General features: G+C 49.7%; 1 protein-coding gene across 1 annotated transcript in view; it reads right to left on the minus strand.

Moving 5' to 3' along the window:
• The window catches only part of ASB18 (ankyrin repeat and SOCS box containing 18), a 39,244-nt gene extending 13,494 nt beyond the window's left edge, over nt 1-25,750 (minus strand). Inside the window, exons 1-2 of the mRNA XM_070423365.1 lie at nt 25,514-25,750; nt 11,099-11,366 (exon numbers count right to left, since the gene is read on the minus strand). Coding sequence (XP_070279466.1) covers nt 11,099-11,366; nt 25,514-25,718 — 473 coding nt within the window. The 5' untranslated portion in view covers nt 25,719-25,750. The remainder of the gene's footprint in view (nt 1-11,098; nt 11,367-25,513) is intronic.
• Between the last annotated feature and the right edge of the window lie 961 nt (nt 25,751-26,711).

Here is a 26,711-nt window from a genome sequence, read left to right on the forward strand (position 1 = left end):
GGACGCGGGACGCCGAGAGCCCAGCTCCTGTGGGCCTCACCGGTCTCATTTCCTGAGGCTCCATCCTTTGCTTCACCTCTATCTGATCAGGTGCTCAGATGCATCCTGGCAGCTCATGCCCCCGTGCCTGTGTGTCCCAGGAAGGCGGACACAGTTCTATCTCTACGTCCTCTGCCTCTTGGGCTCCTGTCACCCTAGTGCCACCAGCAGAGGGTCACGACGCTGTGTTGTCATGTGCCCTGTACATGAGTGCCTGGGCAGCGCCTATGGTACCGTGTTTCAAATGTTCTTAGACCGTTAGCTCCCTGAGTGTGTCAATGGGGGCTATTTACCTCTGCTTCTTGGTGCCCAGCGCAGGGCAGCCCGCTCTCGGTTCTCCCGAAAAGCTCGAACAAATGCATTTCCTTAATGAGTACCAGTTACTGCTGGCTTTCCTGTTACTTGCCTCCCTGAGCTCTGAACATGATCGTCCATGGAGGGTTTCCAGCTGCAAGCGGCTGCCGTTAAATCTGCTTATATTTCTACCCAGGGACTCGCAGTGGTTCTCATTCTCTCTTTGCATATCTTTAGCTTCCATATCAGCAGTGTCTTGAGAAGTGGTCTGTGTTGGGTGGAAGATCTTTATAAACAAGTACAATTTAATGTGAAATATCCTTTGGGACAATAACCAGCTAAGAGAGGATGCAAATTTCAGCATCGGAGTACTTCAGACTGGCTTCCTCCTTGCCTCTCGGGGAGGCATTTCAAACAGTGCAGCAGGCGGTTACAAATCAAGGCTTCCGTCTCATTCTTGCCACTGAGCCCACGCGCGCTCGAAAATAATTACAAAACGTTTGCTTCTGCCTTTTTTTTTTTTTTAAAGCAGCTCCGCCTTCTCCAGAGACAGCCATAGGGAAATACAAGTGGTCCTCTATTCCACACCCACAGCCTGTCTGGCTGATGGACCAGGTTGCAGTTTACAACAGGGATACCTTTCAGAAGAGCAAGGACAGTGGCCCACCCCCTGGAGGGCTTCGGATGCCTGTTCCATTTTTAATGAAGAGCCTCTAATTGGCGAAACCTTGGCACTTTCTTCCAGCAGTTAATGATGTGAGTTGCAGACCACAGGCACGAGAAAAAACAACACAACCAATTGACTGGGGCACACCTCTGCTGGCACACACTGGGCAGTCATTAAAGGCGAAGGTGTGGGAGCCTGTTTAATGACACGGAAAGCTATTTGCAATAGTTATGTGAAAAGATCAGGCTACCAAACAGCACTGAACAGTCCTATTAAAAACCACACCAGATATGTATACGCGTAGACAGCAAGCCTAGAAATATACAGGCCAGCGTGTGTTTACCTCTGGCTGATGGGTGCTTTTATTGCCTGTTTGCCTGCCTGTATTTTCACATTTTCCAAAAGGAATCAGAGTTACAGTTTGAAAGAGGCACGACAGAGGTTATGAATAACGAAACCGTCCCCCACCAGCCACAGCCACAGCACATGGATTCTGAGAATGTTAGCTTAGCTTTGCAGGGGCCCGGAATGCTCTCAGATGTTCCATTGGTCTGCCCAGGCATAAGCAGCGATTTCAGAAAGGATGTACGGCAGTGCCCACGAGAAGGCGGGCCTACAGGAGAGGGCAGGGTGGGTGGGAGGTACTCAGTGAGAAGCAGGGAGACAGTAGCCGTCTTGGGACTCCTGGACCTGACCTTGTATGTGTCCGTGTCCGCAGTGGGAGAAGTGGCCCAGCAGGGAAACACCACCCAGGCCCATGCAGGACTGCAGGTGCCCCAGCTGCGCCCGAGCCCTGTCCTCCTAGGGGAGATTTTGTTAGATTTCCTGCTACCCTGATGGACAGGCAAGCCAGGGCGGCCTGGAGCCACTGTAGGACAGTCACGGTCAGAAGCCAAGGGTAGATTCCCATCTGAGGACGTCAGAACAATTCCTCCTCCTCGTCTTTGATAATGACCGAGATGACAGGCTGTTTCAGGGGCACGAGGTTGACAGTACTCAGAAGAAGTAGCTTGAGCCAAAGGCAGGAGTTAATAGGGATGAGCCCATCAAGGGCTGTTGAATTAATGTCATTTTAACTTATTTCTGAAGGGGGAAGTAGGACTCTAGCTCACACCCCACACACTGCTCCCATCCACCGTCCAGCATCTTCCTGAAGCACCGGCTTCCCTGTCACCTACCAGGTGCAGAAGGTCCATGTGAATGCCCTGGCCTGGGCTTTCCTACTGTCCCCCTCTTCCCCATCCCTTCCCCACCACCTGCCAGGCCTCTCTGCATCCCATGAGACAGCCTGCTGAGGGTGCTCCTTCATCTGTCTTCCCTTCGTCCATCACTCTATTCACACAAAGCCCTCAAAAGTGGTATTCCTCAGGCGCTGGTCCTGAGCTGGGAGCTCACTGCTTCCCTACTACTTGATCTTGTTATTTACTTATTTTTAATGTTATCTTTAGTTCTTGCAACAAATCTGCATTGTAGGTAGAATCTACAGGTGGGGAAATTGAGAAAGACCAGGGACTTACATGAAGTCAAATAGCCAGGACATGGCATAGTAGAGGTCTCGATGGCTTTGTCTGCCACCCACTGACACTTCTCACTGATATTATTGGTGAAGCATCTTCTATGAGCCAGTCACTGTGCTAGGCATTTTCCATGTCACCTCCAAACGTCCATTCATTCATTCGAGAATATCATCTGTGCTTCATTCAACAATAGCCTTTCAAGGCAGGGAGAAGTGTTTCTACTCTGAGTCCTCCACCGATTTCTGGACAGACTCGCTGACAGGACAGCGAAGACGCTGGACCTGGTGCTGTGGGGCAGAGGCTCTGGGAAATCTCTTTTAGATTTACAGAAGAGTAAATAATTCAATCACTTCTTGCCAGTCCTGCTGGCAACCCTGCCCGACAGATTTCATTCTCCCCCGTTTTCAGGGAGGATTCAGTTTTTGCGGTTCGATCAGTGACCTCAAGGGTAGGGAGGTGACGGTGACCCTCCAGCCAGCAATCTTCTTGGGGTGGAACCCAGCTACCACTGGACAACAGCCTGGTCCAACAACCACCAAGAGATCCACTGAGAGAGCAGTTTACAACAGTGACACAGGACTATTGAAAATAAGGCTAAATCCAGGATTCAAAGAAGTCGCTTCATTTGTGTGGGGGAAGTGGACAGCGTCCAAAGCGCTTTGTGAGGTCTCACAGGCATCTCTCCCGAGCAGCAGCTCCACCCACTTGGCTCCACCCAGTTGCTGGAGTCCTAGGACCAGCGGACTGCCCTGCTCTATCCTCACGTGATTGCTGCCGGAACCCCACCCACTCGTAGACCACGTGCCCAGGGAGAGTGATGGGTGTTAGGAACCAGTCTTGTTCAATCATCACGGCTGCTACTCCCCCCCTCCGAGTTCACCTGAGGGCAGGCGGGCTGGAGACACTGTCCTGTGGCAGGGCGGCTGGAGCCCCAAGGCTGGGTCGTGGATGCGGGCAGAGCATCTGTCTGGATGCTGGGCAGGTGCCAGCCTGTGGGGGCAGGGGACACGGGGGAGAGACTTGGGAGGAAGACACAGCCTGTTTTCTAATGTAGCCGTGGCAAGAAGGCTCCCTCCTGCGCAGTCACCAGCTGGCGCCTCATCAAGGATGGAAGCCACCGCCCTGACTTTGATGGAGCAGCAGTTCTGCCTTATTTCCCTGGACCTTCTGCAGAGCCTCTCCTCTGGGGGCCTGTCACCCACTCCTTTCTTTCTGTATTTTCTTCTCTCTCCCTTTAACCATTCCCCCCTCTACCGGAAGCTAAGCTCTGAGATGATCAAGCATTAATATTTACAACTGAAATGGCTGCTGTGAGCGGACTAACCCTTACGTGAAGAGGGGAGGTTGTCCTGGGGCAGTGGCTGCCATTTAATTTTTTTTTTCCTGAAGTGTCAGATGGTTGTGGCTAGTGATATTTTGGGCAAATTCTCCCCAGATTGTAAATGGAACCCTGCATGTTGGTGAACTGAGAAATGATTTAGGGAATAAACGTTGAGAAGTCAGGTCCACCGTTTGCCCTACTTGCCCATGAAGTAGCACCTGATTTTCTGGAAGCTTCTAGAAGCAGAAATGGGCGACCTTTTCTTCCTCTGGTCCCAATACAGTGGATCAAGAGGAAAACTGGAAACATCAGGGCCAGAGGGGAGAAGAGTAAGGAAAAGTGATAGGGGTGGGGGTAGAGTGGGGGGAGGCTTTGACTTGGACCAGAGAAAAGTTTGATGTGTTTGTATTTATGTATTTTTAAGGGAGCTATAATTTGCATACAGATACATGCATAGGTCTTAAGAGTACAGCTGCGTGAATTTCTACAAAGCAGTGCACCTCTGTAACCAACATCCCAATCAAGAGGTGCCGTATTTCCATCTCTCCAGGAAGTTCCTTGTGTTTGCTACCAGTCAGTCATCCCCCCACAGGCTACCTGACAGCAGTTCTCAACATGTGGGTCACGACCCCTTTGGCGGTTGAACGACCCTTTCACAGGGGTCACCTAAGACCATCCTGCATATCAGATATTTACATTACAATTCATAACAGTAGCAACATTACAGTTATGAAGTAGCAACGAAAATAATTTTATGGTCGGGTCACAACATGAGGAACTGTATTGAAAGGGCCAGAAGGTTGAGAACTACTGGGCTACCATGTTCTGATTTCTCTCACAGTGGTTTAGTTTAGTTTTGTCTTTTTTAGAACTTTCTACTCTTTTTACCTGGCCTCTTTTGCTTAACATAATGTCTGACATCCACCCATCCATATAGTTGCATACAAGAGTAAGCCATTATTTTTTATTTCTGGGTATATTTAATTGTATGGATATACCACAATTTTAACATTCACTCTCCTATTGATATTGGTGGACATTTGGGTATTTCCATTTTTTTTTTTGGCTATAATGAATAAAGCTACTATGGGAAAACATTTTTGAATAAGTCTATGGACATATGTTTCTCTTGGGTAAATCTCTAGAAGTGAAATTGCTGGTAGGTGTATATTAAACTTTAAAAGAATCTGCCAAACAGGCTTCCAAAGTGTTGGCATCATTGTGTATTGCTGGCAACAAGGTGGGAGGGCTCCAGCTGCTCCACATCTGGGCCAGCATTGGCCGTTGTCATCCTTTCTGACTTTGGTCATGCTAACAGGTGTGAAATAGTGAATATTTCTTTGTGGTTTTAATTTGCATTTCTCTCATGACTAATGCTGTGGAGCACCTTCTCATTTGCTTATTGGCCATTTGTCTGTTTCCTGGCCTGTCTGATCAGGCTTTTGCCCGGAGGGTGAAGGTTGGATTTGGCCTGGAATACTTCTTTTAATTCCTGACCTGAGTGGTGGGAGTTCAAATGGGACTTGGCAAGTGAACAGAAAGCTGAGCAATCTGCCTGAGATGCTAAGAAGGGGCAGAGAAGGGGCAAAGCCAGTGATAGGCAATGTTTGGAAGGTGGTGACTGGGGCTGAGCAGAGCTACTTCCTGACTATACACAGCTTTCAGAAAACGTTAGGTTCACAAAGGAGAGGCCATCTTTCAGCACTGATCTCTCCAACGACACTGGGCTTTTGAGCCTGGCTCTGACTATTTTCATGGTGTGCCGCCTTACTGGCAAAATAGGGGCCCTCCATGAGCCTCAGTTTTCTAGTCTGTAGACTGGGCATAACCGCACCTTACTGGCCTGCTGGGAGGAGCGTAAGCAAGTAAGACCCTTGCAGGTGCTCAGGAATGTGTGAAGCACAAATATCAAAGCGTCTAATGGACAGCCCCTCTCTGCACCTCGTGCTTTAGTATTCCACATGATGCCTCAGGCTCCCACTGAACCAGGCCACATTTTCACCCCTCTACTTGAATAATAATTCAATCACCCCCCTGGGACGCGGAAGAGTGAACTGCTTTTTCTTTCTGTTTCTCTCTATTTTATTTTTTACTTATTTACTTATTTATCTTTGTGAACTGCTTTTTGGGTTATTTATCAAGTCCCGTGAGCCTGGCGCCTCAGGCAGGTAAACTTCCTGCTATCAGGGAGATGCTGGGGTTTTGGCTGCGGTGGGGACTCTGAGTAGTTCCTTCCCCTGGACCTGTTCCTTCCTTGACTTTCTTGTGAAGGAAAAGCAGTACTTCCTTCCTCTCTGCCCAGATCTCAGCCTGCCAGGGCTGAACTGAAAAAGAATTGCCCCATGACTTTCTTCAATGATCCCCCCATTCCTCCCAGGATAGCTGCTTTCACAGGCCCAACAGCGGCTTATGAATGGTTTTTCATTCAGTTGAATTGACACAGCTGGGGCAAAAAAAGTATGCTTCATACTCGTCTGTTCGTGGAGGAAGCTAGCCTACCTCACTTCGGCTTAAATCAAGGCAGCGTTAGGCAAGAATAAGAATCGGCGCTCTGCTAATTCTTTCCTCATTTTAATCATCTCAGAATGTGAACTAGGGTCAAGGAGAGGAACCAGGTAATAAATAGGGCGAGGCCGGCATGCCGGCTACTAAGGTGAGGAGTAACTTTACTGGAACTTTTTTCTTTCTGGGAAAATCTCTTCAAAAGGCTCCTAGATTAAAGCTCCAATCTCCCTTTTTGTGTGTTGAATTCTGAATTCAGAAGCTTGCTGGTTGGAAGGAAGCACAGACAATTTTTTTTTAAGTCCCAGGAACTCAGAGACTCAAAGGTTTGAAAGTCCTGCACCCACGGTGAATTGCCGGCTGAAAGGGGCCGGAGCAGAGCCGGGCCCCGAGGTGTGGAGACCATTGTCATCAAGAGTAAGAGAATGAAATGGCTCTGTATGTAGGTCAGTGACCCCCTCTCTACTGAAAGGTAAAAAAAAAATTAAGGATGACCTACAATTTACCATGTATAAAAAGATCCTAGAGAAAGTAGCTCTTTCTTGTCAAGGTGATAATGTTTATACTACGTGAAGCCAGACCTCCCCGGACTCTGACTTTGGGGGGACTGTTGAAGCTGAAAAGCGCTGGTCAAAACCTCAAGCCCTTTCTGACATCTATTAACTTTTTATTCTTCAAAGTAGTTGGCTGTATCGTTGGAGGCGTGGCCCATGGAATCGGGCAGCATTTTCATTCTAATCAGTGAGATGGAAGGATTCGGCTGTGCATAGTTCTGCCTGAACTTCTGGTGTGTTCGTCACTTACCTTAAACTTTCCCCCAATAACCAGGATTTAAATGAGCCAAGGCTGTCAAAGTAAATGGATAGATTCACAGAGAGGGACCACAGGCACAGAAGAGAAAATGAGAAGAAAAAGAAGAAAGAGGGGGAGGAGGAGGAAGACAAAAGAAAAGCGATTTCCCAGAGCCCCGTTTCAATACAAAGACACTTCAAAAGTCCTTATTAAACAATGTCCCGGACCTGTGTGATTTTTGAAAATCCAGCGGAAGCTAGGAAATTAGCCTCTTGCATAGTATATGAGCCGAGTAGCTGTCATGGTCTATGTAAACCTCAGCCCTTACGATGCCCAAATGTATTGACCTGCATTAGGGACATTGTCAGGATTCACGCTACGTATGCTTTGAGTCTGTGTTGCATTTTCATTTCTTAATAAAAAGCCATATTTTCCCAATACGATCTAAGTGGGAGGTTGGCGCTCCAGGCGTGAAGCCAACTTGATTTTTAAAACTCTCTTTATTTTTAAATTATTTTAGATTTACAGAAGAGTTGCAAAGCTAATACGAACAGTTCCCAAATACCCTTCACCCAGCTTCCCCTAAAGTGAACCTCTTATAATATGGTACATTTGTCAAAATTAAGAACTTACCATTGGGACAGTTCCATGAACTGAACTGACGTCAAGATTCCTTACAGCGCCAGTATTCAATACCACGTGGTACTGAGTCACAACAGTCAAATACGTCGGTGAAACAGAACAGAACGAGGGAGGAATGGTGCTGCCGTGGAGCCCTGGTGAGCTGGCATGTATCCACACGGGCCATGCAAACAGAGGCTTGAACCACTGCTGATCTGTGTCCTGGCAGAAAACCCATGATCCTCCTGGGTGGGAGGCTGGCAAGGAGCTGCTCAGGGGCCGAAGGCCACTCGCCTCCCTGTGTCTCCTGGGAGGCGTTCGGGAGACAGTTTCTCATCGCCTCCTGGGTTCTCATGAGGTTTGAGACTTCCTGCGTTGCCCCGCTCAGAATACAGCTGCAGACTATAAAACCGCTCAGCTGAAGTCTAGATTTGGCTGCTTAGCAACGGGGTCACTACGACTCATATTGTCACCAACTGGTCCCTTTTGTTGAGGTGTGGTCCTTTGTGGTGTGTGGGGCAGGGACCGTGAGGAATTGGCACCTTTGGCCATTCTCCTCTTCACTGTTTATGGAGGAGATAAATGGTCTGAATCAAACTCGGGACTTTATCTGTTGAATCGGTCAGGCCTTGCCCTGTCTTGTGTGTACTTGACAAGAGTCTAGAAATAAACCCGCACATATGTAGTCAGTTGATTTCCAACAAAGGTGCAAAGTCAATTTAGTGGAGAAAGGAAAGGCTTTTTGACAAATGGTGCTGGAACAATTGGATATCCACATGCAGAAAAACAAAAAACAAACCAAACTTCAAGCCATCAATCTATACCTCACACCATATTCAGAAATTAACTCAAATTGGCTCATAGACTTAAATATAAAATTATTAAATTTACTGAGGAAAACATAGAAGGAAATCTTTGTGGCCATGCATTAGGCAAAGGTTTTTCTAGATAAGATAGCCCTACACAAATCCTAAAAGAAAAAAATTGATAAGCTGGATCCCACCAACATTAAAAACTTCTGTTCTTTAAAAGACACCTTTAAGAGAAGAAAATAGAATCCAGAGATGGACAGGCCATATTTATAAATTGCATGCCTGACAGGGGACTTGCATCCAGGGAATGTGAAGAAATCTCAACATTTAAGAATAAAACAAACAACCCACTTTTTAAAATGGGTACAAGAGCCCTGGCCAGTGTTCTCAGTGGTTAGAACACCAGCCCGAGCATGGAAGGCTCACGGGTTTGACTCCTGGTCAAGGGCACATACCTGGGTTGCAGGTTTGATCCCAACCCCAGTGGGGGCACCTGCAGGAGGCAATCAATTGATATGTCTCTCTCACATCAGTGCTTCTCTCTCTCTCTCTCTCTCCCCCTCCCACCCCCCCTTCCCTCCCTTTCACTCTCTCTAAAAATCAATGGAAAAAATATCCTTGGGTAAGAGTAAAAACAAATAAATAAATAAATAAAACAGACGGGCACAATATTTGAAAAGGCACGTGGTCACCAAAGAAGACATGTGGGTGGCGAATAAGCACATGCAGAGGTGCTGAGCATGAGTTGTCATTAGGGGAATGCCGGTCACAACCACACACCGATGGAGAGCGACCCTACCAGGTACTGCGAGGGTGTGAAGCAACTCGACCGCATACATCGCTGGTGGGCCTGCACAATGGCCCGGCCACTTTGGAAACCAGTTTGGCAGGTTTATTAAAAGGTTGTCTTTCAATCACGTCATAGGACCCCGGCGTTCTAAGCCTAGGTACTTCCCCAGGAAAAATGAAAGCATATACCCGTACAAAGCCTGGCACGCAGATGGTCATAGCAGCTTTATTCGTAACAGCCTGAAGCTGGAAACAATTCCGTGCCTTTCAACACACGAATGGAGAAACACACCATGGAATACCACTCAGCAACGACGACGAGTGAGTTATGGACACACACAACAATGTGATGAATCTCAAAGTAACTATGATGAGTGAACGAAGCCAGACAGAAAAAGAGTACATTCCACTTTATATAGAATTCCAGCAAATTCAGACTGAACTACCGTGACAAAAAGCAGATCCGGGGGATAATGGAGGAGGGGCGTGGGGACATAATAATGGGGCCGGGGAACCTTTTGACCGGGATGGGTGTGGTCAGTCTTGATAATAGGGATGGTTTCATGAACACACAGACGTCTGTCTAAATTTATCAGATTGTACACTTCAAACACAGGCAGCTTATTGTATGCAGTTACACCTCCGTGAAGCAGGCCCTGAAAAGTACATTGGAAGAACGCAGCTTCCTTCAGCCACGCTCCAGGCCCCTGGTGGCCTGCTGCCTTGCTGAGTCCCCGCTCTGAACTCAGGTGACATGAGCAGGTGGGGCCCCGCCTTGGTGACCCAGAGCCCAGTGGTAGTGCCTGCTGCACTTCATATGGTGATTTTACTTAATCCTCACCACAGAGACAGAGGCCAAGAAATGACAACCCCCAGGGCAGGGGCTGGAACATTGTGACTAAAAGAAATGTCAAGATGACGCACTGCAAGCCGAGAAACCGAACATGAATCCTGTGCAATGACATGGTGGCTCACAGCTTCTCCCGGGCCTACCGGACCCCGTGGGCACAGACTCTGCAAGGACAAACGCGGGGTTGGACGCGGCAGCTGTAGAACCTCCCGAACCCCAACACCTGGGCGGGCGGTGGGCTGGGACCGCCGCTCCCCGAAAAATGCCAGGCCCAGCTCGGCTTCCTAGAGGAACTGCGGAGCCCCGCCCGAGGAGCTAGCCATTTATGTCACACTGTGACAATTATTCTGCATAAAATTATCATTAAAAACTCTAATTTTTCAGCTCCCAACCCCGCCAGTGGCCTTTTAGCATTCTTCAGCACTGCGTCTGAGGGCCGTGATCACCCCGCTCATTACTCGGTGTGGCGCCTCCCCCCTCGCGCTCGCAATCAAGGCTAATTACACCCGCGCGCGCGGGGGCAGGGCCGAGCGGGGTCCAGGGGCCGGGAGTGGGGGCGGGGTCGGAGTCCCGAGTCCGGGAGTCCGGGTCCGGGGTGGGGCCTGGGGTGGAGCGGGCGGTGTGGCCGCTGTGGGTTCTGATGGTCAGCGAGGGCCCGCGCCGGCCAAGGCTGGGTTCGGGGCTTGGGTGAGGTCAGGGCGCGGGAGGTGTCCGGGGTCCCAGTCCAGGCCCAGGCGGCACCAAGGTCGGTGGGGCGGGGCGGGGCCTCTGGGTCCTGGGGGCGGGGCGTGGATGGAGGGGCGTGGCCGGCGACAGGAGCAGTAGCCCAGGCGGGTCGGTGGGTGGTGGGTGGTGGGTGGTGGGTGGTGGGTGCCCGCGTCACTTGTCACTTACCCCAGCGAGGCGGCCGAGCGGCAGAGGTGCAGGGGAGCCAGGCCTTCGGCGCTGAGCAGGTCGGGGTCGGCGCGGTGCTGCAGCAGCAGCTGGGCGCAGGCCGTGTGGCCCCCCAGGCAGGCCTCGTGCAGGGGCCCACGGCCTCCGGGGCTGGCATTGGGGTCGGCGCCGCGACCCAGCAGGTGGCTCACGCAGGCCGCATGGCCTCGGGCTGCGGCGATGCACAGGGGCGTGGTGAGCTCACGCGTGTACTCAAGGGTCCAGAGACCTGGAGGAGGGGGGAGGGGGAGGTAAGGTGAGTGGGGTGGAGGCGGTGCCCATTAGGCTGAAATGGGGTGAAACCATCTCTTGAAATGAGGTACCAGGAGGCCGTGGGGGGGGATATACAAAGTCGCAGAGGGCTGGGACAGAGAAAACCATGAGATCCAGGCAGGCACACAGATGAGGGAGAGGGGGTGGGGGTGTCTAGGGAGACTGAGACCAGAGAGGGTCAGAGAGATACCAAGGGAAAGCAGACGTGTAGGAAGAGGGGCGGCGGAGAGTACACACACACACACACACACACACACACGGAAATAGAGCAGGGGAACAATGGGGGTGACGGTGCCATTGGAGGAGTGAAAAGATGACCAAACAGGGTGGGCAGCGGGACAATTAAAAAAAAATATTTTTTATTGATTTCAGAAAGGAAGGGAGAGGGAGCTAGAAACATCAATGATGAGAGAAAATCCTCCATCGGCTGCCTCCTGCACGTCCCCTACTGGGGATCGAGCGGGCAGCCTGGGCATGTGACCCGACCTCCTGGTTCATAGGTTGACATTCAACCACTGAGCCACGCGGGCCAGTCATTGTGGGACAATTTAAGTGAGGAATTCACATTTTCCAGGTTCTGAATGAGGGGTAGCTTAAAGGAGGCAAGTGAGCTGTGGATTTTTCTGGAATCCAGCTCTCTCTCATCCAGCCCCTAATGTATCCTGTATCATTAAGAGGAGAAGGCAGCAGACAAAACAAACTGACCCACAGCACCCACGTTGCTCAAGAAAAGGACTCGGAAAGTTTAGGCCCCTTGGAAGTGGTGAGTTTCAGAAGCGCACTTTGATGTGGTCGGCCACATTCGGCACAATTCTGGTTTGTTTCTTTGCGCTTTTTAGGGTTTTGTGTGTGCGTGTGTGCGTGTGTATAGATTGCTTTCTCTTGCAGGATGAATGGAGCGGTGCCATACATTTTACTTCTCTGAAAACTTTGGGCTTTCAAAAGGCCCGTGGAAGGTTGTTAGCGGCCAGGAGTGCTCGTGGAAATGGAGGAAGCAGTCCCTGGCGAATACACTTCAAGGGACAGGATTTCACATGGCAGGCATGCCTTCTGATAACGATGGAAGAATCGATACCGTGTCTGTAATGAGCTGCGGAGGAGACCCTTTCACGGGCCACCTCCTTCCTGGGACCCATGCTGCGCAGTTTTGAAAGGCCACTCATAATTACCTTCCTGCAGAGTTCTGGCCCTGCATCCCCTGGCCCAGCCTGGAGGTTGTTGCACGCTCCGTGGGATGGTGTGGGGGCCTGTGTCCTGGTGGCGGATGATGGTGGCCTGAGGCCCAGGGGACGTGGCTGGCACGGGTCTGGACTGCTTTCCCAGCGAAGACTGTGTCTGATTGGGAGCCAGGAGGATGGGTACAGTCCTCGATGACAATGACCTACATTCCTGCAGGGCCAGCCCCCGGTTCTGGACTCCACTCATTTCTCTGCAGCAGGAAACGTACTTACTGAGGGGCCAGGAAGTGGGTGCTCCATTCTCCAGGGCCTGCGGAGTTCTCAGCCCACCTCCCCCTCCCCCCAGCAGCTCCATTCACCTGCCCCAATGCCCAGGTCTTCCCGTGGAATGACGGGAAGGGGCCGTGGTAGGCATTTAGCTCAGCCCTAGATTAGGGCCAGGTCCCTTGTCCAGGCCCTAGGAAACAGTGCTGAGCATCTAGCCTTTAAGAGAACAGGGTTCTGAGATGGTTCTTGGGATCAGAAAGCCTGAATCAGCTTCCTATGACTCCCACCCGGGTCCCGGTTCTGCCAGCAGGAGGAACCCGGATGCAAGCTTCTCCCCTTGGGCACGTCCTTCTAAACGTCAGTGCCGTCATGCCAGGGCTCTCCTTGGACTCGAGCTGGGATGCTGTACCCAGGGGCATCCACTGAGACCCTGCTTGGTGCACCCCCATCCCCCTGGCCCTGGCCACCAGGAAGTCCTCACACGAGAGAGGGCAGAGGTGTGGGGCTGCTGGTCCAGCTGTGAGGGAAGACAGGCAGCTGGGCTGGAAGCAAGACTCCAGCGGCCCTGAGCACTGCCCACCCGCTTCTAGCCTGCACCAAGGCTGTGGCAATACCACCCTCTGGGCTGCCCTTTCCCCGCTGACAGGTCAGGCCCCTTCTCTGTCCGCACTCCCTATTTCCTGTCAGACTGGAGTGCCATAGGAAAACACAGATCTGAGGGCTGGGAGACTAAGGAGGGAAAAGGAAGGAGGGGCAGATTCAGGCCATGGGTAGCATTGATGTCTAGTTGAAATTGCAACATTTGAGCATGCAAGTGTTCAGGGCGGGAGGTATGTGACAAAAAATAAACATCCATCAAGCATTCAAACAGCTGGCATTTTTGATTGAATTGCCACCCAGCCCTTGGCGGAAATGTGCACCCCATCTGGACCAGGTGAAGGAAGGAGGCCCAGGCTGCTCCAGGGCTCCCTCAGCTGGGAGGTGGTGCAGCCGGGCAGGAAGGCATCCGCCTCCCACAGCCCCTGCCCCCTACTGGCTGCTCTGAGCAGCTGCAACAGTACAGTGGTTGCTACCGGCCCACTCCCCCCACCCACTGTGAGGTATAAACAGAAGTGAAGACAGCATTAGTGTTGAGGGAACAGCAGGGAACTTTATGGGAACAAGGGCCCACTATGTGCCTAACACCCTGCTGGGTGCTGTGGGACACGCAGTGGGGGTAGAGAGCATGCAGACCATGTTTGCAAGGAATGCACAGTTCACCGCATGTAAGAGGCAGGTGGGTACAGAAAACGATGAGCAGAAACACTGGGGGCCACTTCCCTAGTCACTGTCCCCTGCGGTGAAGGCTGCTCTCCCATCACTTACACATCCTGCCCTTGCTCTGCTCATTTCGGTAGCAATGCTAATTCTTCGCTATTTCATTTCTCTAAGCATCACCATTTTCCCATGGTCTTTCCCTCAGACTGCAATTAGATCCGTTTCTGAAGGACTTGTCCATACACAGCTATACCTGGTCCAACGTGAGCTTGTACTACACCTCAAACTGGACAAGTCTTGTGTACCTGATACTCTTTGTCACGGGTTATTTTGAGAAGGGCTGGGACACTGGGGTGAGTCCAGGGATAGGAGTCATTCCACCTTCGTTCTATGCTAAATTTAGCTTTCCAAGCACAGTATTTGTCAACAGCACCCTACACGTCCAAGCTGGATTTCAGTGGGTAGGGAGTAGTAGTCCCAAAACACGTGGTTCTTTGTGAAAGCTTTTAGACTAGCTCATGGTAGACGGTGCTGGTCTCACAAGTAGGACGTGTGGATTACTTTGGGAGCAAGGCAGAGGTGTCCTTTTTTAAAACTTCAGAACAAGCATAGCTATATGTGTGACTATACATTAAAACACAAAACATAAAAAATAAAACAAACTAAAAACCACACAACAACAAAACACCCTCCACAAATACCTGAAAACCAATCCATTCATCCATCTATTTGTTCAGAAAACCAATCCATCCATTCACCCATTTGTTCAATAAGCATGTATGGACTATAATGTTCTAAGTTGTATTGTTAGGATTCTGAGACAAAAACAACAACAACACAACCCAAAACAATAATTCTGCCTTCAAGGATCACACAGGAAGAAACAGTGACCAGAGGACCCCAAACACAGGAGTTCTTCAGTCTTCCTTTCCACGAGCCGGGTGAGGTTCTTTAGTTGTGGGTGGGTAACACTGTCCCCTGACCCAGTGCTGTTGGCTGCGCTCCTTGCCTGCTGCACACCAGGCCTGCCCATCCTACTTTGCTGGGATCAAGCCATTTTAATCTCACTTTTCTCATCCTCATCCTTCTATGCTTACTCAAAGCCAGTGCCTAGCCTTCCAGATACAACTTAAATGCCATCTTCTCTGCCTACTTCAGTCCAAATAAACTCAAATTCTTCCAAGAACAAATCTGTGTATGAAGTTGCTGAGCAAGTGTTGAAATCTTTGGTAAAACAGAAGAAGGAGCAGAAGACCAGAGTTTTATGTTTCAAATGGAAAGAGAACTTGGATTCTCCAAGTTTAAATTGACACCAGTCCTGGGCAAGGTCCCTAAATGGAGTAGGAAAGAGATGGGTTGGAGGTATTTAGAAATGGGAGTGGGGCACTTGGCACCATGGGGGCCACTAGGAACAAGTCAGGGTGGACACAAAGAGTTTTCTTTTGTGATGAGGTCACTTCCTAGATATGCAGAGGGATGTAGGCATACTCATGCACATTTCAATCTGCAATGGAAGTTTTCATGAAAACCTTTTAGAGAAGATGGAAAAAATATGGGTCTTTCTTTAGGAAACTCTTGCTTAAAAACTCACACTGGAGAAACAATACCCATGGCACCTGTGGAGTGCTGGTTCCCACCTTGGCTGTCAAGTGGAATCACCTGCATCCTAACCTGAGCGAGTCCAGTGTGATGGGTTGGTGTGATGGGGTTGGTGTGATGGGGTTGGTGTGACAGGTTGGTGTGATGGGGTTGGTGTGACGGGGTTGGTGTGACGGGTTGCTGTGATGGGGTTGGTGTGATGGGTTGGTGTGATGGGGTTGGTGTGACAGGTTGGTGTGATGGGGTTGGTGTGACGGGTTGGTGTGATGGGGTTGGTGTGATGGGGTTGGTGTGATGGGGTTGGTGTGACGGGGTTGGTGTGACAGGTTGCTGTGATGGGGTTGGTGTGATGGGTTGGTGTGATGGGGTTGGTGTGATGGGGTTGCTGTGATGGGGTTGGTGTGATGGGTTGGTGTGATGGGGTTGGTGTGACAGGTTGGTGTGATGGGGTTGGTGTGATGGGGTTGGTGTGACGGGTTGGTGTGATGGGTTGGTGCGATAGATTGGAGGGAACAGCCTGAGCAGCAGGACTGGTGAAAATTCCCCAGGTGCTTCTGGCACACAGCACAGCTGAGGACCGAGGCGCACAGGGAAGGGTGGAGTCTGATTTCAGCCTGAGCCTGCACAGCATGCTTGTCGATGATCTGAGTGAATACATGGAAGGGTGGGCCTCCCACTGGTGGGTGATGTGGAGCATGACACAGTCAGGATCCCTAAAGTGCTCAACAGGCCAGAGCAATGGGCTGTTTGCATCAAAGCCCCAAACCAACACTCAAACCCCAGGCCCTTGGGATCCTGTTGTCCTTGTGAATCAAGTGGCTGAAGCTGCCACTCGCTGCTGGCACTTGAGGATTCTTTTCCTTGTTTTTAAGCTCAAAGGTGAGTTGTGCTATGGTTGTGTTGATGTTCAGACCAAAATTTAGGTGGCATCAGTGCAGCAAATTATTTGACTTTTTAAAAAAACATGAAAGCATGCCTGCACAGTTGCTGGTGTCGCATTAAGTTCCCTCACTCAGCGGGACCCCGGCTTTGCAAAGCCTAGAGCCCTGCCTGGAATCCCGAGAGCCCCGGGCTTGCTTCCTCACGTGTCCCCGGACCCGCATCTGCTCGCCCCCACGCCAGGGCACACAATTAGCTTGTTTAATTTTTTGGTTGGTTTGTTTGCTTTCAAGCTGGCCCACTGACAGCATCACTGAGTGAGTCTGGCAACTCCACTGAAGATGTGAAGGTCTACCATGGTGTGCACAGCGTATCACCTCCTCCATCTCTGCTTTCTCTTTGGTGCAACCATGGAAACCTCCCCCATCGCCCTGTCAGGGTGGCTCGTGCATCCTCAGGCCTGGCCATGTTGCTGCTACTCCTGGGAGCTGGTCACGGAAATGTTTCCGAACAAATACAGCGCCCTTCTTGAAAGATGGAGATTCTGGTGAATATGATTTTCTCTAAATCAGTACGTTTAATACTTTTAGTTCTTTAGATAAACTCTCAAATGGTGCCGATTGGATGGAGGATGAAAGAACCTCATTTGTGTAGCTGGGCCACACTGGAGTTCAAAAGAAATGGAACTGCTGTGCCTTTCGTTGCAGAGGGTGGAGTGAACGGAGAAGACAAAAATCCCAGCAGGAGAGGACAGCCAGCTTTCCTCTGGCAGCCCAGGGAACAAACTAAACCTCTCACAACTAGCCAGGTCGTCCAGGGGGTTGGAATATAATTTCATAAAGAATATTTTTGGGATGTAAATAATAAGCATAATATTTTGTCTGTAAGAGACATAAAAACTGGTTCTCCAAATGGAGGCTTGTCATGTAGGTAGCTAGGGAGAGGGAGTTTTTGCTTCTGGATCTAATGAGAGGAAGAGAGTAAAATCCACCTTGAGACGATATGAGATGTACAAATGGTCGTGTTCCAGTGGCAATGATTGTCTTCACGCACTACCCAGGTCTTGGCATCCTGCCAGGGAATTGGCGGGCGGTTTTCTTTTCCTCAGGAGTGTTTGAGATGCGCTCTGCCCATGTCTGTGGAATAACCCAGCTGAGCCCGAAATATGGGGCGGGCTCAGGCTGTTTCTCCATGAAGAAAACTTTCCACGGGTTCACACCCTGACATCCAGGCTGCAGGCCGCTCACATTTCCTGGGGAATGTGTTCTTGGGGACTGGAGAGTGTACGGGCTCTTTCCTGGGCCACCGGGCAAATGGGTGCTTCCTTCTGGGGCCAGGTGTCCAATAGACAGACAAGCCAGGGCAGGAGGCTGGCCCTGTGGACACTGGGAGATTCTGTGCATCTTCTCCAATAGGCCGATGTTCCTTGTTGCGCTGGCCATCGTTGTGCTTCCTACACAAACTGTTTCTATAGAAGGCCAGGTGCTCACGCCCGGCGGACCAGCACTAGCGCCCGGCACAGTGGCCCCAGCTCTAACAGGACATGTACTTGCACACCTTCTTCGATTCTCAGTCTCCCTATTTAATTTCTAAAGGCCATTCCTCCTTCATTCCTGCTCCCTCCAGCTTTTCGTTCTTTTTTTTTTCTTTTTTATTGATTTCAGAGAGGAAGGGAGAGGGAGAGAGAGATAGATACATCAATAATGAGAGGGAATCATTGATCGGCTGCCTCCTGCACGCCCCACCCTGGGGATTGAGCCCCAGCCCAGGCATATGCCCTAACTGGGAATCGAACCGTGACCTCCTGGTTCATAGGTGGATGCTCAAACACTGAGCCATGCCGGCTGGGCTCCCTCCAGCTTTTTTAATTAAGAAAAAAAAAATAGTAAGCTGGACAGGCAAGGCTCTGAGTTTTCCCCATACACAGAGATTAAAAATGTTCAGGTACCTCCACCTCTTTCTGAATCACAACGTTAGCACAGCACACCTCATTGAACTCAGCATTAAAACATTTACTTCCTCAGATCAAGCGCCTCTATTAATAATGACCTAAATTGTCTGCACTGATTTCGTGTTATTAAGAAATCTCATTTCCATCGTGTGCAAGAAGACAATACAGGGAGGAAAAACACCTCTCGAACGTATTTTCATGCAAAACAACAAAGCCACGTCTCATTATGGATGCCATCCTCTCCGAAGGTCAAGTGCTGCCTTTTAAAAAAATATATATATTTTATTGATTTTTTACAGAGAGGAAGGGAGAGGGATAGAGAGTTAGAAACATTGATGAGAGAGAAACATCCATCAGCTGCCTCCTGCACACCCCCTATTGGGGATGTGCCCGCAACCAAGATACATGCCCTTGACCGGAATCGAACCTGGGACCCTTAAGTCCACAGGCCAACACTCTATCCACTGAGCCAAACCGGTTAGGGCAAGTGGTGCCTTTTCAGGGAGGCCCAGGAGGGTGCATTGGAAGCTCAGAAACAAAGGTGCCCTGTGCCCGCAGTCCCTGCGGCCCAGTGTGAGACAGCGGCTGAGCCCTGGCACACACCACGGTACACAGCCCTGGGAGGACGCTTTCCGGCGTGGGGGACGGGCGGGGAAGCACATCATTGATGCTTTCCCTGATAACGCTGCAGAGTTTCTTTGCAACTGTCATGGGGATTTAATTACATGATAAAATTGCAGCTCCTACCTCTTGAGACAAATTGCATGTTCAGACTGATTGTTTTTTATGAGTCTCACACAGGGGAGCAAAATATCACTTGAAGTTGGATTGGCCTGATGGCTATGACCTACCCCTCTTTACGTCCCTTCTAGATACGAAATGTTTCCTAATCCTGCCACGAAGGAGGGTGGGCTCCTGGTGGGGTCTCCCAGCTGCTTGGCAGCTCTGCATGGAGCCGAGTGAGGCCAGTGTCATCTGGTGGATTCCGAGACCATTCTACTTATCTTTCTGTTGACAAAATAGGAAAACCTTGAACTTGCAATAGAAAGTAGGAAATACACATTATAAAAAGTATAAGTGACCATTGAACGTATGCACTGCTTGTAATTTTACTAATTTAAAATGCAAGTTAAAATAACAAGAGATCTTTTCCTAAGAAATGGCAAAAGATTTTTTTTAAAAGCAAGTTTGGAAGAGTTTGGTGATACTGAGGCTCTCGTAGTTTGCACATGGAAGGGTAAATTTCTATACAGAGGGGGAATATTCTCTCTTGAGTTTACATGTACTGGGCATTATTCATGCATAGAAGCCTGGGTAGGTAGAGCAGAAATCCTCGCCTTTAGGGAGGGGAGACACACGGGGCAATCATTAACCAGTGTGAGGGATGGAATCACTACTCCGGAGAGGGATGGGTGTGATGATGAGGAAGCAGGTAAGGTCTGAGAGTGACAGGAAGGTCACAGTCAGCAGAGCAGCCAGGTACCCAGGCACGTGTTTGACTCCTTTCTCTCATGTCGCCTCTGCTCCCAGTGTGCTGAGCTTCTGGAATCTGTACATTTATATCTTTCATCCAATTTGGGAAATGTTTGGTAATTATTTCTCTAAACATTTTTTCTGCTCCATTTTCTTTCTCGAACTCCAGTTGAGTTTCCCAGACCTGCTCTATTGCCCACAGTCTCGTTCGTTTTATTTTCAACCATCTTACTCTCTGTTCTTCAGATTGTGTACTTCCTGTTGATCTGTTTTCAGATTCGCTGACTCTTTCTTCTGTCATCTTCAGTCTGCTGCTAAGCCCATTGTTGACGAGAACAAAACCAGCCCTAGGTTCAAGGGAGGTGGTGCCATTGCATTGCCACAGAGAGAATTAGTGAAGACAGCTAGCTGTGTCTCCTGACACCAGTCTCTCCCCCTCTATCCTTCCCATGTATGTGAAAGTTTTTTCCCCTCCAAATTAGACAATCTCATTTTATTGCTGAATGGCTCCTCATTGACTCTCCAACAAGAGTAACTACCTATGTCTAGAATTTGTGACCTCACACAATACAGTCCCTACTTACTTGCCTGGCTTTTCCTCTCTCTCCTCTGATTTGCACCCCCATTCCCAGGCATGCCCACTTCCTTGTGCAAGGTGGCATGCCCCACATCTGTTCACTCTGCTGCCTTTAGTGGGAGCCTCTTCCTTTCGATCACAGACTGTTAAAAACATGCTCATCTTTGAAGAGTCAATCCAGGAGATTTTTAGTGTCCTCCATATGTGGTTTGGCCTATTAATATTTATTATATACCTACTATGTGCTAGGATATGGTGAATAGGACACGCCTGGTCCCTGTCCAGTATTCAGTGGCTGGATTGGGCATTAGAAAATGACAGACGATGGGATTGGGAGGTAGAACCAGGCTGTAGGAAGTGTGTTTGCCATTCCCAGTTCACCTGGAGTGTTTGTCCCAAGCAGTGCCCGTGGCTGCAGGAGCCACCGCCACCCTGGTAGGGAGGCAGCCTCTGCACTGCACCCTCATTCCCTTTTGTCCTTTCACACTTCTCCACCGAGCCTGGCAGTGATGCTAACAGAATTATGTCATCAGCAAACATTACTTCTCTATTAGCTTGTTTCTCAGTTTGATTCTGAAAATATCCTGATTTAGTCTAATTGCAGTTTCACTGTGTTCCTTAGGCAGCGAGGGTTCAGATTTGAGAGAGCAGAGCCTTAACCCTGCAGGATTTTTCTTCCTGCTCATCTGCTTTGAAGCTGGACCATTAGCTCTAAGGCAGGCATCTCATCTCGTCGCAGCGATTCAGCCTGCTTCTGGGGAAAAGAGAGCCCAGGGTGTTTGGTAGGAAGAAAAGCAGCATCTTCATTCTAGGTGGCGGGAGATATTTTTCTATATGTAAAGCAAGGACTGCTACTGGAATCATTTTATTCCTAAATAATTTAACTATATTCAAAGATAATCTGATGTTATTGTAGGAGAGTGTATTTCTAATAAATTCCACTTGATCTGGGTGAATCAATTCAGGCAGCGCATAATTGAGTCTGTTAGCAAGGACTTTAGCAAGAATTTTGCAATCAGTGTTAATTAAGAAGATGGGACAATAATTTGTGCATAATTCCAGATCTTTTCCTGGCTTGTGAATCAAAGTAATAAGAGCAATGCTCTGGCTGGTGGCGGGATACTGTCATTAGGTGCTGATTTATAAGTACTTAGAAAGGTTTAATTTCATTTTGCTTGGAGCAGGGTCTCCCTGCCCCCACATTCCTTGCTCAGGGTGTGCAGGCGAGATGGCTGAGAGCTTTCCTTTCTATCTTTCCCTGTCGTTGGTGGCCTCCTGCTCCCCATTTCTGCTTTTATTCTGCAGCTGAGCACCCCACTCACGCTCATGTTTTTCTTGATACTCTTATTTGAAGTCAGGGACTCATGTTATTGATATTTTGTGTATGCGTGTGCCTGCCTGCATGCATACATGTGTGCATGGGTGCACATGTAACACACACACATGCGTGTGCGTGTGCATGTGCATGTATAACGTAAAACCAAAGGGTTGCACACAGTTTCACGGGGAACATTTCTTCATGGGTCCTCCTGCAACACGTGTCTGGGTGGGTGGGTATCAAGAGCCCTTGACTGCAAGTCAAGAACACACCTGGTTAACATGCTGCTCCTGATGGGCTATTGACCAGTAAGGGAACAGATGTGAGCCTCAATGTCCCACTTGAAAACGCAGCCATAGGATACACTACAGGCATCATGGGAACCACGAAGAGCACTGGGCTCTACCTCCACAGGGTGTAACGCAACCTCTCTGAGCCTCATTTAGCCCCTTGGGAAACGCACGTTGATGACAAGTCCTCCCTGCACCATGATTCCTTACTCTGCCTCCACTCAGGGCTCATTCCAATTCTCACACGCTCTGCTTTGGGGACTTATTCTCCCTAACGACGAGGACAGGGCTGGCCCTGGGCCAGGCTGTTGCTTATCTGGAGCATTGGAGCTCAGAAACTGGTCTCCCCAGCCTTCTAGGCAGTTCCTTTCCTGTCAAATTGGCCTCCCCTTGAAGGCGGGGCGGTCCACACAGGCCTGTTCAGATACACCACACCTGTGAAAGCAGCAGGGGTTTGCTCACTCCTCCTCAAACACACGTTATTGGACCTGGAACCCTAGCTGGTTTGATTTGTAAAGACCCTGAGAGATGGCCCACTTTTTCTTTTTCTTTTTTGTTAATCCTCACTCAAGGATATTTTTTTCCATGGAGTTTTTGTTGTTGTTGTTAATCCTCACCTAAAGATATTTTTTTGCATTGATTTTTTGAGAGAGTGGAAGGTAGGGGGCGAGACAGAGAGAAACATCCATGTGAGAAAGACACATTGATTGGTTGCCTCCTGCATGTGCCTGACCGGGCCTGGGGCTCGAGCCTGCAACTGAAGTATATGCCCTTGACTAGAATCAGACCTATGACCCTTCAGTGTGCAGGCCAATGCCCTAACCACTGAGCAACCCTCTAGGCCTCCATTGATTTTTAGAAGTAATGGAAGGAAGAAAGGGAGGGGGGCAAGAGAGAGAAAAACATTGATTGAGAGAGACATTGATTGGTTGCCTCCTGCACACCCCCCAGCCTGAGCTGGGGATGGAACCTGCAACCCAAGTATGTGCACTTGACCGGGAATTGAACCCTCAACCTTTTGATGTGCAGACAGATGCTCTAACCACTGAGCTACTGGCCAGGGCTGGCCCATTTGTTTCAATGAGAAAATTAGTTCAGAGAGATGGACTGGCAGGTTCAAGACCATACAGGAAGTGGTGGAATCAAGGCAAGAACCAGGTCACTTCACTGCTATTCTCTTGCCATTCCCATTACGACTCATGTCTCAGAGCCACTCACAGTGGGCATGCTCTTGTCATTGGTGCCACGGAATCCTCTAAGGCAGGGGCTGTGCTCATGTACCTGACATCTGACTGTTGGTCTGCCCCGGGTGAAGGTCCTCCCCACGAGTAGGCCAGGAGCAATGGCTGTGGCTCTAATGTCAGGGCTGCTTAGCGACAAGCCTCTGGGGCGAAGGTTGAATGAGAAATGGAATTCCAAAAATGACCCGGTCTTGGCGTGCATACACGTGCCTGTCACGTGTTCACACACGCTCATGCCCCACCCACCCACGCTGCTGGGTGAGATCTCTTAATAAAAATCCAATTAGCATTTTTTTAACTTGCCTCCAGATGCTCAATACCATTGCCCCAAACACAACATAATGCCCTTGGTTTTCCATTTCCATCAAGAATTCAAGTAGCATCTTGACTTGTATATACTGTATCAGCAGCAAAACCATGGAATGCTGACATCCTTAATAATCGCAATTAGTAATCAGTTGTTCCTTAAGTAGTTTGATTACACCGGTTACCAAATTGTACGGTCGATGCATTTGGGGGCAAGAAGGGTCTCGCCACCCCTCCCCCAGCCGTCCCTGCTCCCTCCCCGTGTTCTCAGTGGTTGCTGAGCTGACAGGCACAGAAGAGAGGCAAGGACAAACAATGCGACTGCCACTGATATTAAGCAGCGGAGGCTTGGCATTAGCAGAAAGGAGAACTAGATAGTGCTTTGCCGAAGACCAGGCCCAGAAGCGCCTGTGGAAAGGCAGTCTGTGCCCACTCAGCCGAATGATCACAAAGGAGCTGGCCTGCCCGTGCCAGGTGGGGCACCCAGAGTCTGAGCTCCCTCTCAGGACGAAGACTCTGTGCCCGGGGCTGGATACCACCAAGGGTTCGGCAAGGATCTTGCCCTTGCGGAGGCTGAACTTGTGTGTGAAATATTCAGTGGGTTATAAAAATTAGCCGGCAAGGCCGTGTGCTCCTGTAATGGATAGAGACGGAGAGCGTTAAGCTCTGGTGAAGGAGGAGGTGAGTCTGCCGGCCCAGTCAGCAGGAGTGGATCCAGGGGAGGTGGCCCTGTGTGCGGGTCTGGAAGGTCAGGGTATGCTCTGGCCTAGGTGAGCAGAGGGCACATCTGACCAGCTGGAAAACAGCACAATACAACTAAAAGTAAACCTCAGGTCAGGGAAAATATTTTCAGCGAGTATGACAAAGTGATTCTATATATGTTACATGAAGAAGTCTTTCAAAAGTGACAAAAAGCATACAAAGAAATGGGAGCTGTTGCCCATGGACCTGAACAGACAAGAGGTCTACAAGGAAAACAAAACCCCGCGGACAAGACTGTCCTGAGCAGCAGAGAAAGGACGCGAGCAGGCACGGAGAACGACCAGGGCGCACACATTAAACTGGAGGTTAAGTACCAGCTTTCATCAGCAGCAAGTCCAGGGTGTGGCGAGACACGGGCACTCATGCTCAGAGGGAAAAGAAGTCCTTTCAGAACACAAGTTGGAAACTTCTATATCCTTGTTGCAGTAATATGGCTCTCAGAAATTCATTCTAATATATAATATAACCCAAATCAGAAAAAAGCCCTAGGAATGCTAATAAAGATGCTAATTACAGCATTATTGATAGTGGCAACAATGTACACAGAGCTTCCCCCCTCTTGTAGGCATTTGGGTTACGTATTTTGTGATGAATCACCTCAATCGGTGATTGAATTAGGATGACTATGAAGCACTGTGAAAAGTACTTTAGATACAGTAACTCTACGGAGCAAACACAAGATTATACCTCCGACCTGGTTCTGAGCAGGGCCCTTGATTTGCAAATGGACCAGCAATGAAGACACACCGTGTTAGGATGGTGGTGCCTTGGGCTCACCTTTGTCTTTTTAAGCGTGTTGTACGGGGCTCTAACGGTTGCCTGTGTCACACGTGTATATCCACAGTCTATGCTGCACGTGTGCGTGTAGGGATGTAAGAATCACACAGCCAAGAACTGTCATTTGCTTTTTCAACCGTCCTCCCTCCCAGCTCCGGGAATGGCCCACCTGCGTCACGTCACATGCACACGTGATGGGTATAGTTTCAAGCACAGGAGACTGGTTACCTAGGAGCACCCCGGGGGGCAGCTGGGCCGAGGGGTCTTTCATCCAGTCGTCGTTGGCCAGTTCTATCATGGCGTCCACGTGCCGGACCTGGGTGCAGATCACGGCCCGCACCGTCTCCTCATCCCTGGCGTCCAGTGCGGACTTCAGCCTCCTCACCAAGTCTGAGCTGAGCGGGTGGTCGGGGAGGCAATCAGAGCTGGACATTGTAATGGCGTCTGCGTGGTGACCAAGCTTCTTTTCTTCTGAGTCCAGAGTTAGCAGCTGCGGTGTGGGGATGCTATAAATAGAAGAAACAGGCTTGCGTTACCCCCTCCCCCCCTCCTTCTCAGGGAGGCGGGGATTCATCTCCCTGAGGCCCCAGGAGAGACTATTCTAGAGAGGGGCAGTAGATGTATTGGTGAGGGAGGTGGGGAAGAAGAGGGGGCATATTTGAGAAGGAAGTTCTCACCGGTGCTGTTGGACCCCGTCTTCTTTGATCAAGAGAGAGACTCTACCTGAAACTCTAAACACTGGGCTTGGAGCCTCCCTCTGTGGAAGGGGCACTTCAGCATGTCCACCGACGGCTTCCTCGCTTCATCTGAAAGGAGAGTCGGCCTGGCTATAAACTGGACACGCTCTGAACTGGAGAGAATGGAGGGAAATCTTTGGTTTCCAAATTCAGAGACCGACTGGCTGGTGTCAAGAAGCCAAACGCATCACATAAGTGAACAGGAAAGAGTAACCTACGTGTTGGCGATGTCTCCACACCCCTCAGGGCTGGTAACTTGGCTTAAAGTACCCGATTCCACCACCGTGGGAGAACAACGCCCCTCATGTGGTTTCTGTGCATTCCAGGGGTGTTGGAGGCTTTTTTCTCACGACCTCTGTTTCTGTTGGTCCTGGACCCCCACATTAACCGGGGCACAGAGCCCTGCTGCCGCAGCGCTTCCCTGTATTTTGTGGTGACCTGAGGGGCCCAGGCTGCGCCATATAGCTTTCAAGAAATTAGTACACTTTTGGATTCTTTTTTGAATTGAAATATATTTGCTATATAACATTGTGTAAGTTGAAACTGTGCAGTAATGTTGATTTGGTGCATTTACATGTTGCAATATGATTACCATGTAGTGCTAGCTAGCTCCTCTGCCACCTCACATGGTTATCGTTTCTTTTTTGTGGTGGGAATAATTAGGATCCAGTTTCTCAGCAAGATTGGTG

This window comes from Myotis yumanensis, unplaced genomic scaffold (genome assembly GCF_028538775.1).
Source record: "Myotis yumanensis isolate MYYU_CA2020_CCGP unplaced genomic scaffold, mMyoYum1.0.hap1 SCAF_8, whole genome shotgun sequence".
In the NCBI taxonomy this organism is placed as follows: domain Eukaryota; kingdom Metazoa; phylum Chordata; class Mammalia; order Chiroptera; family Vespertilionidae; genus Myotis; species Myotis yumanensis.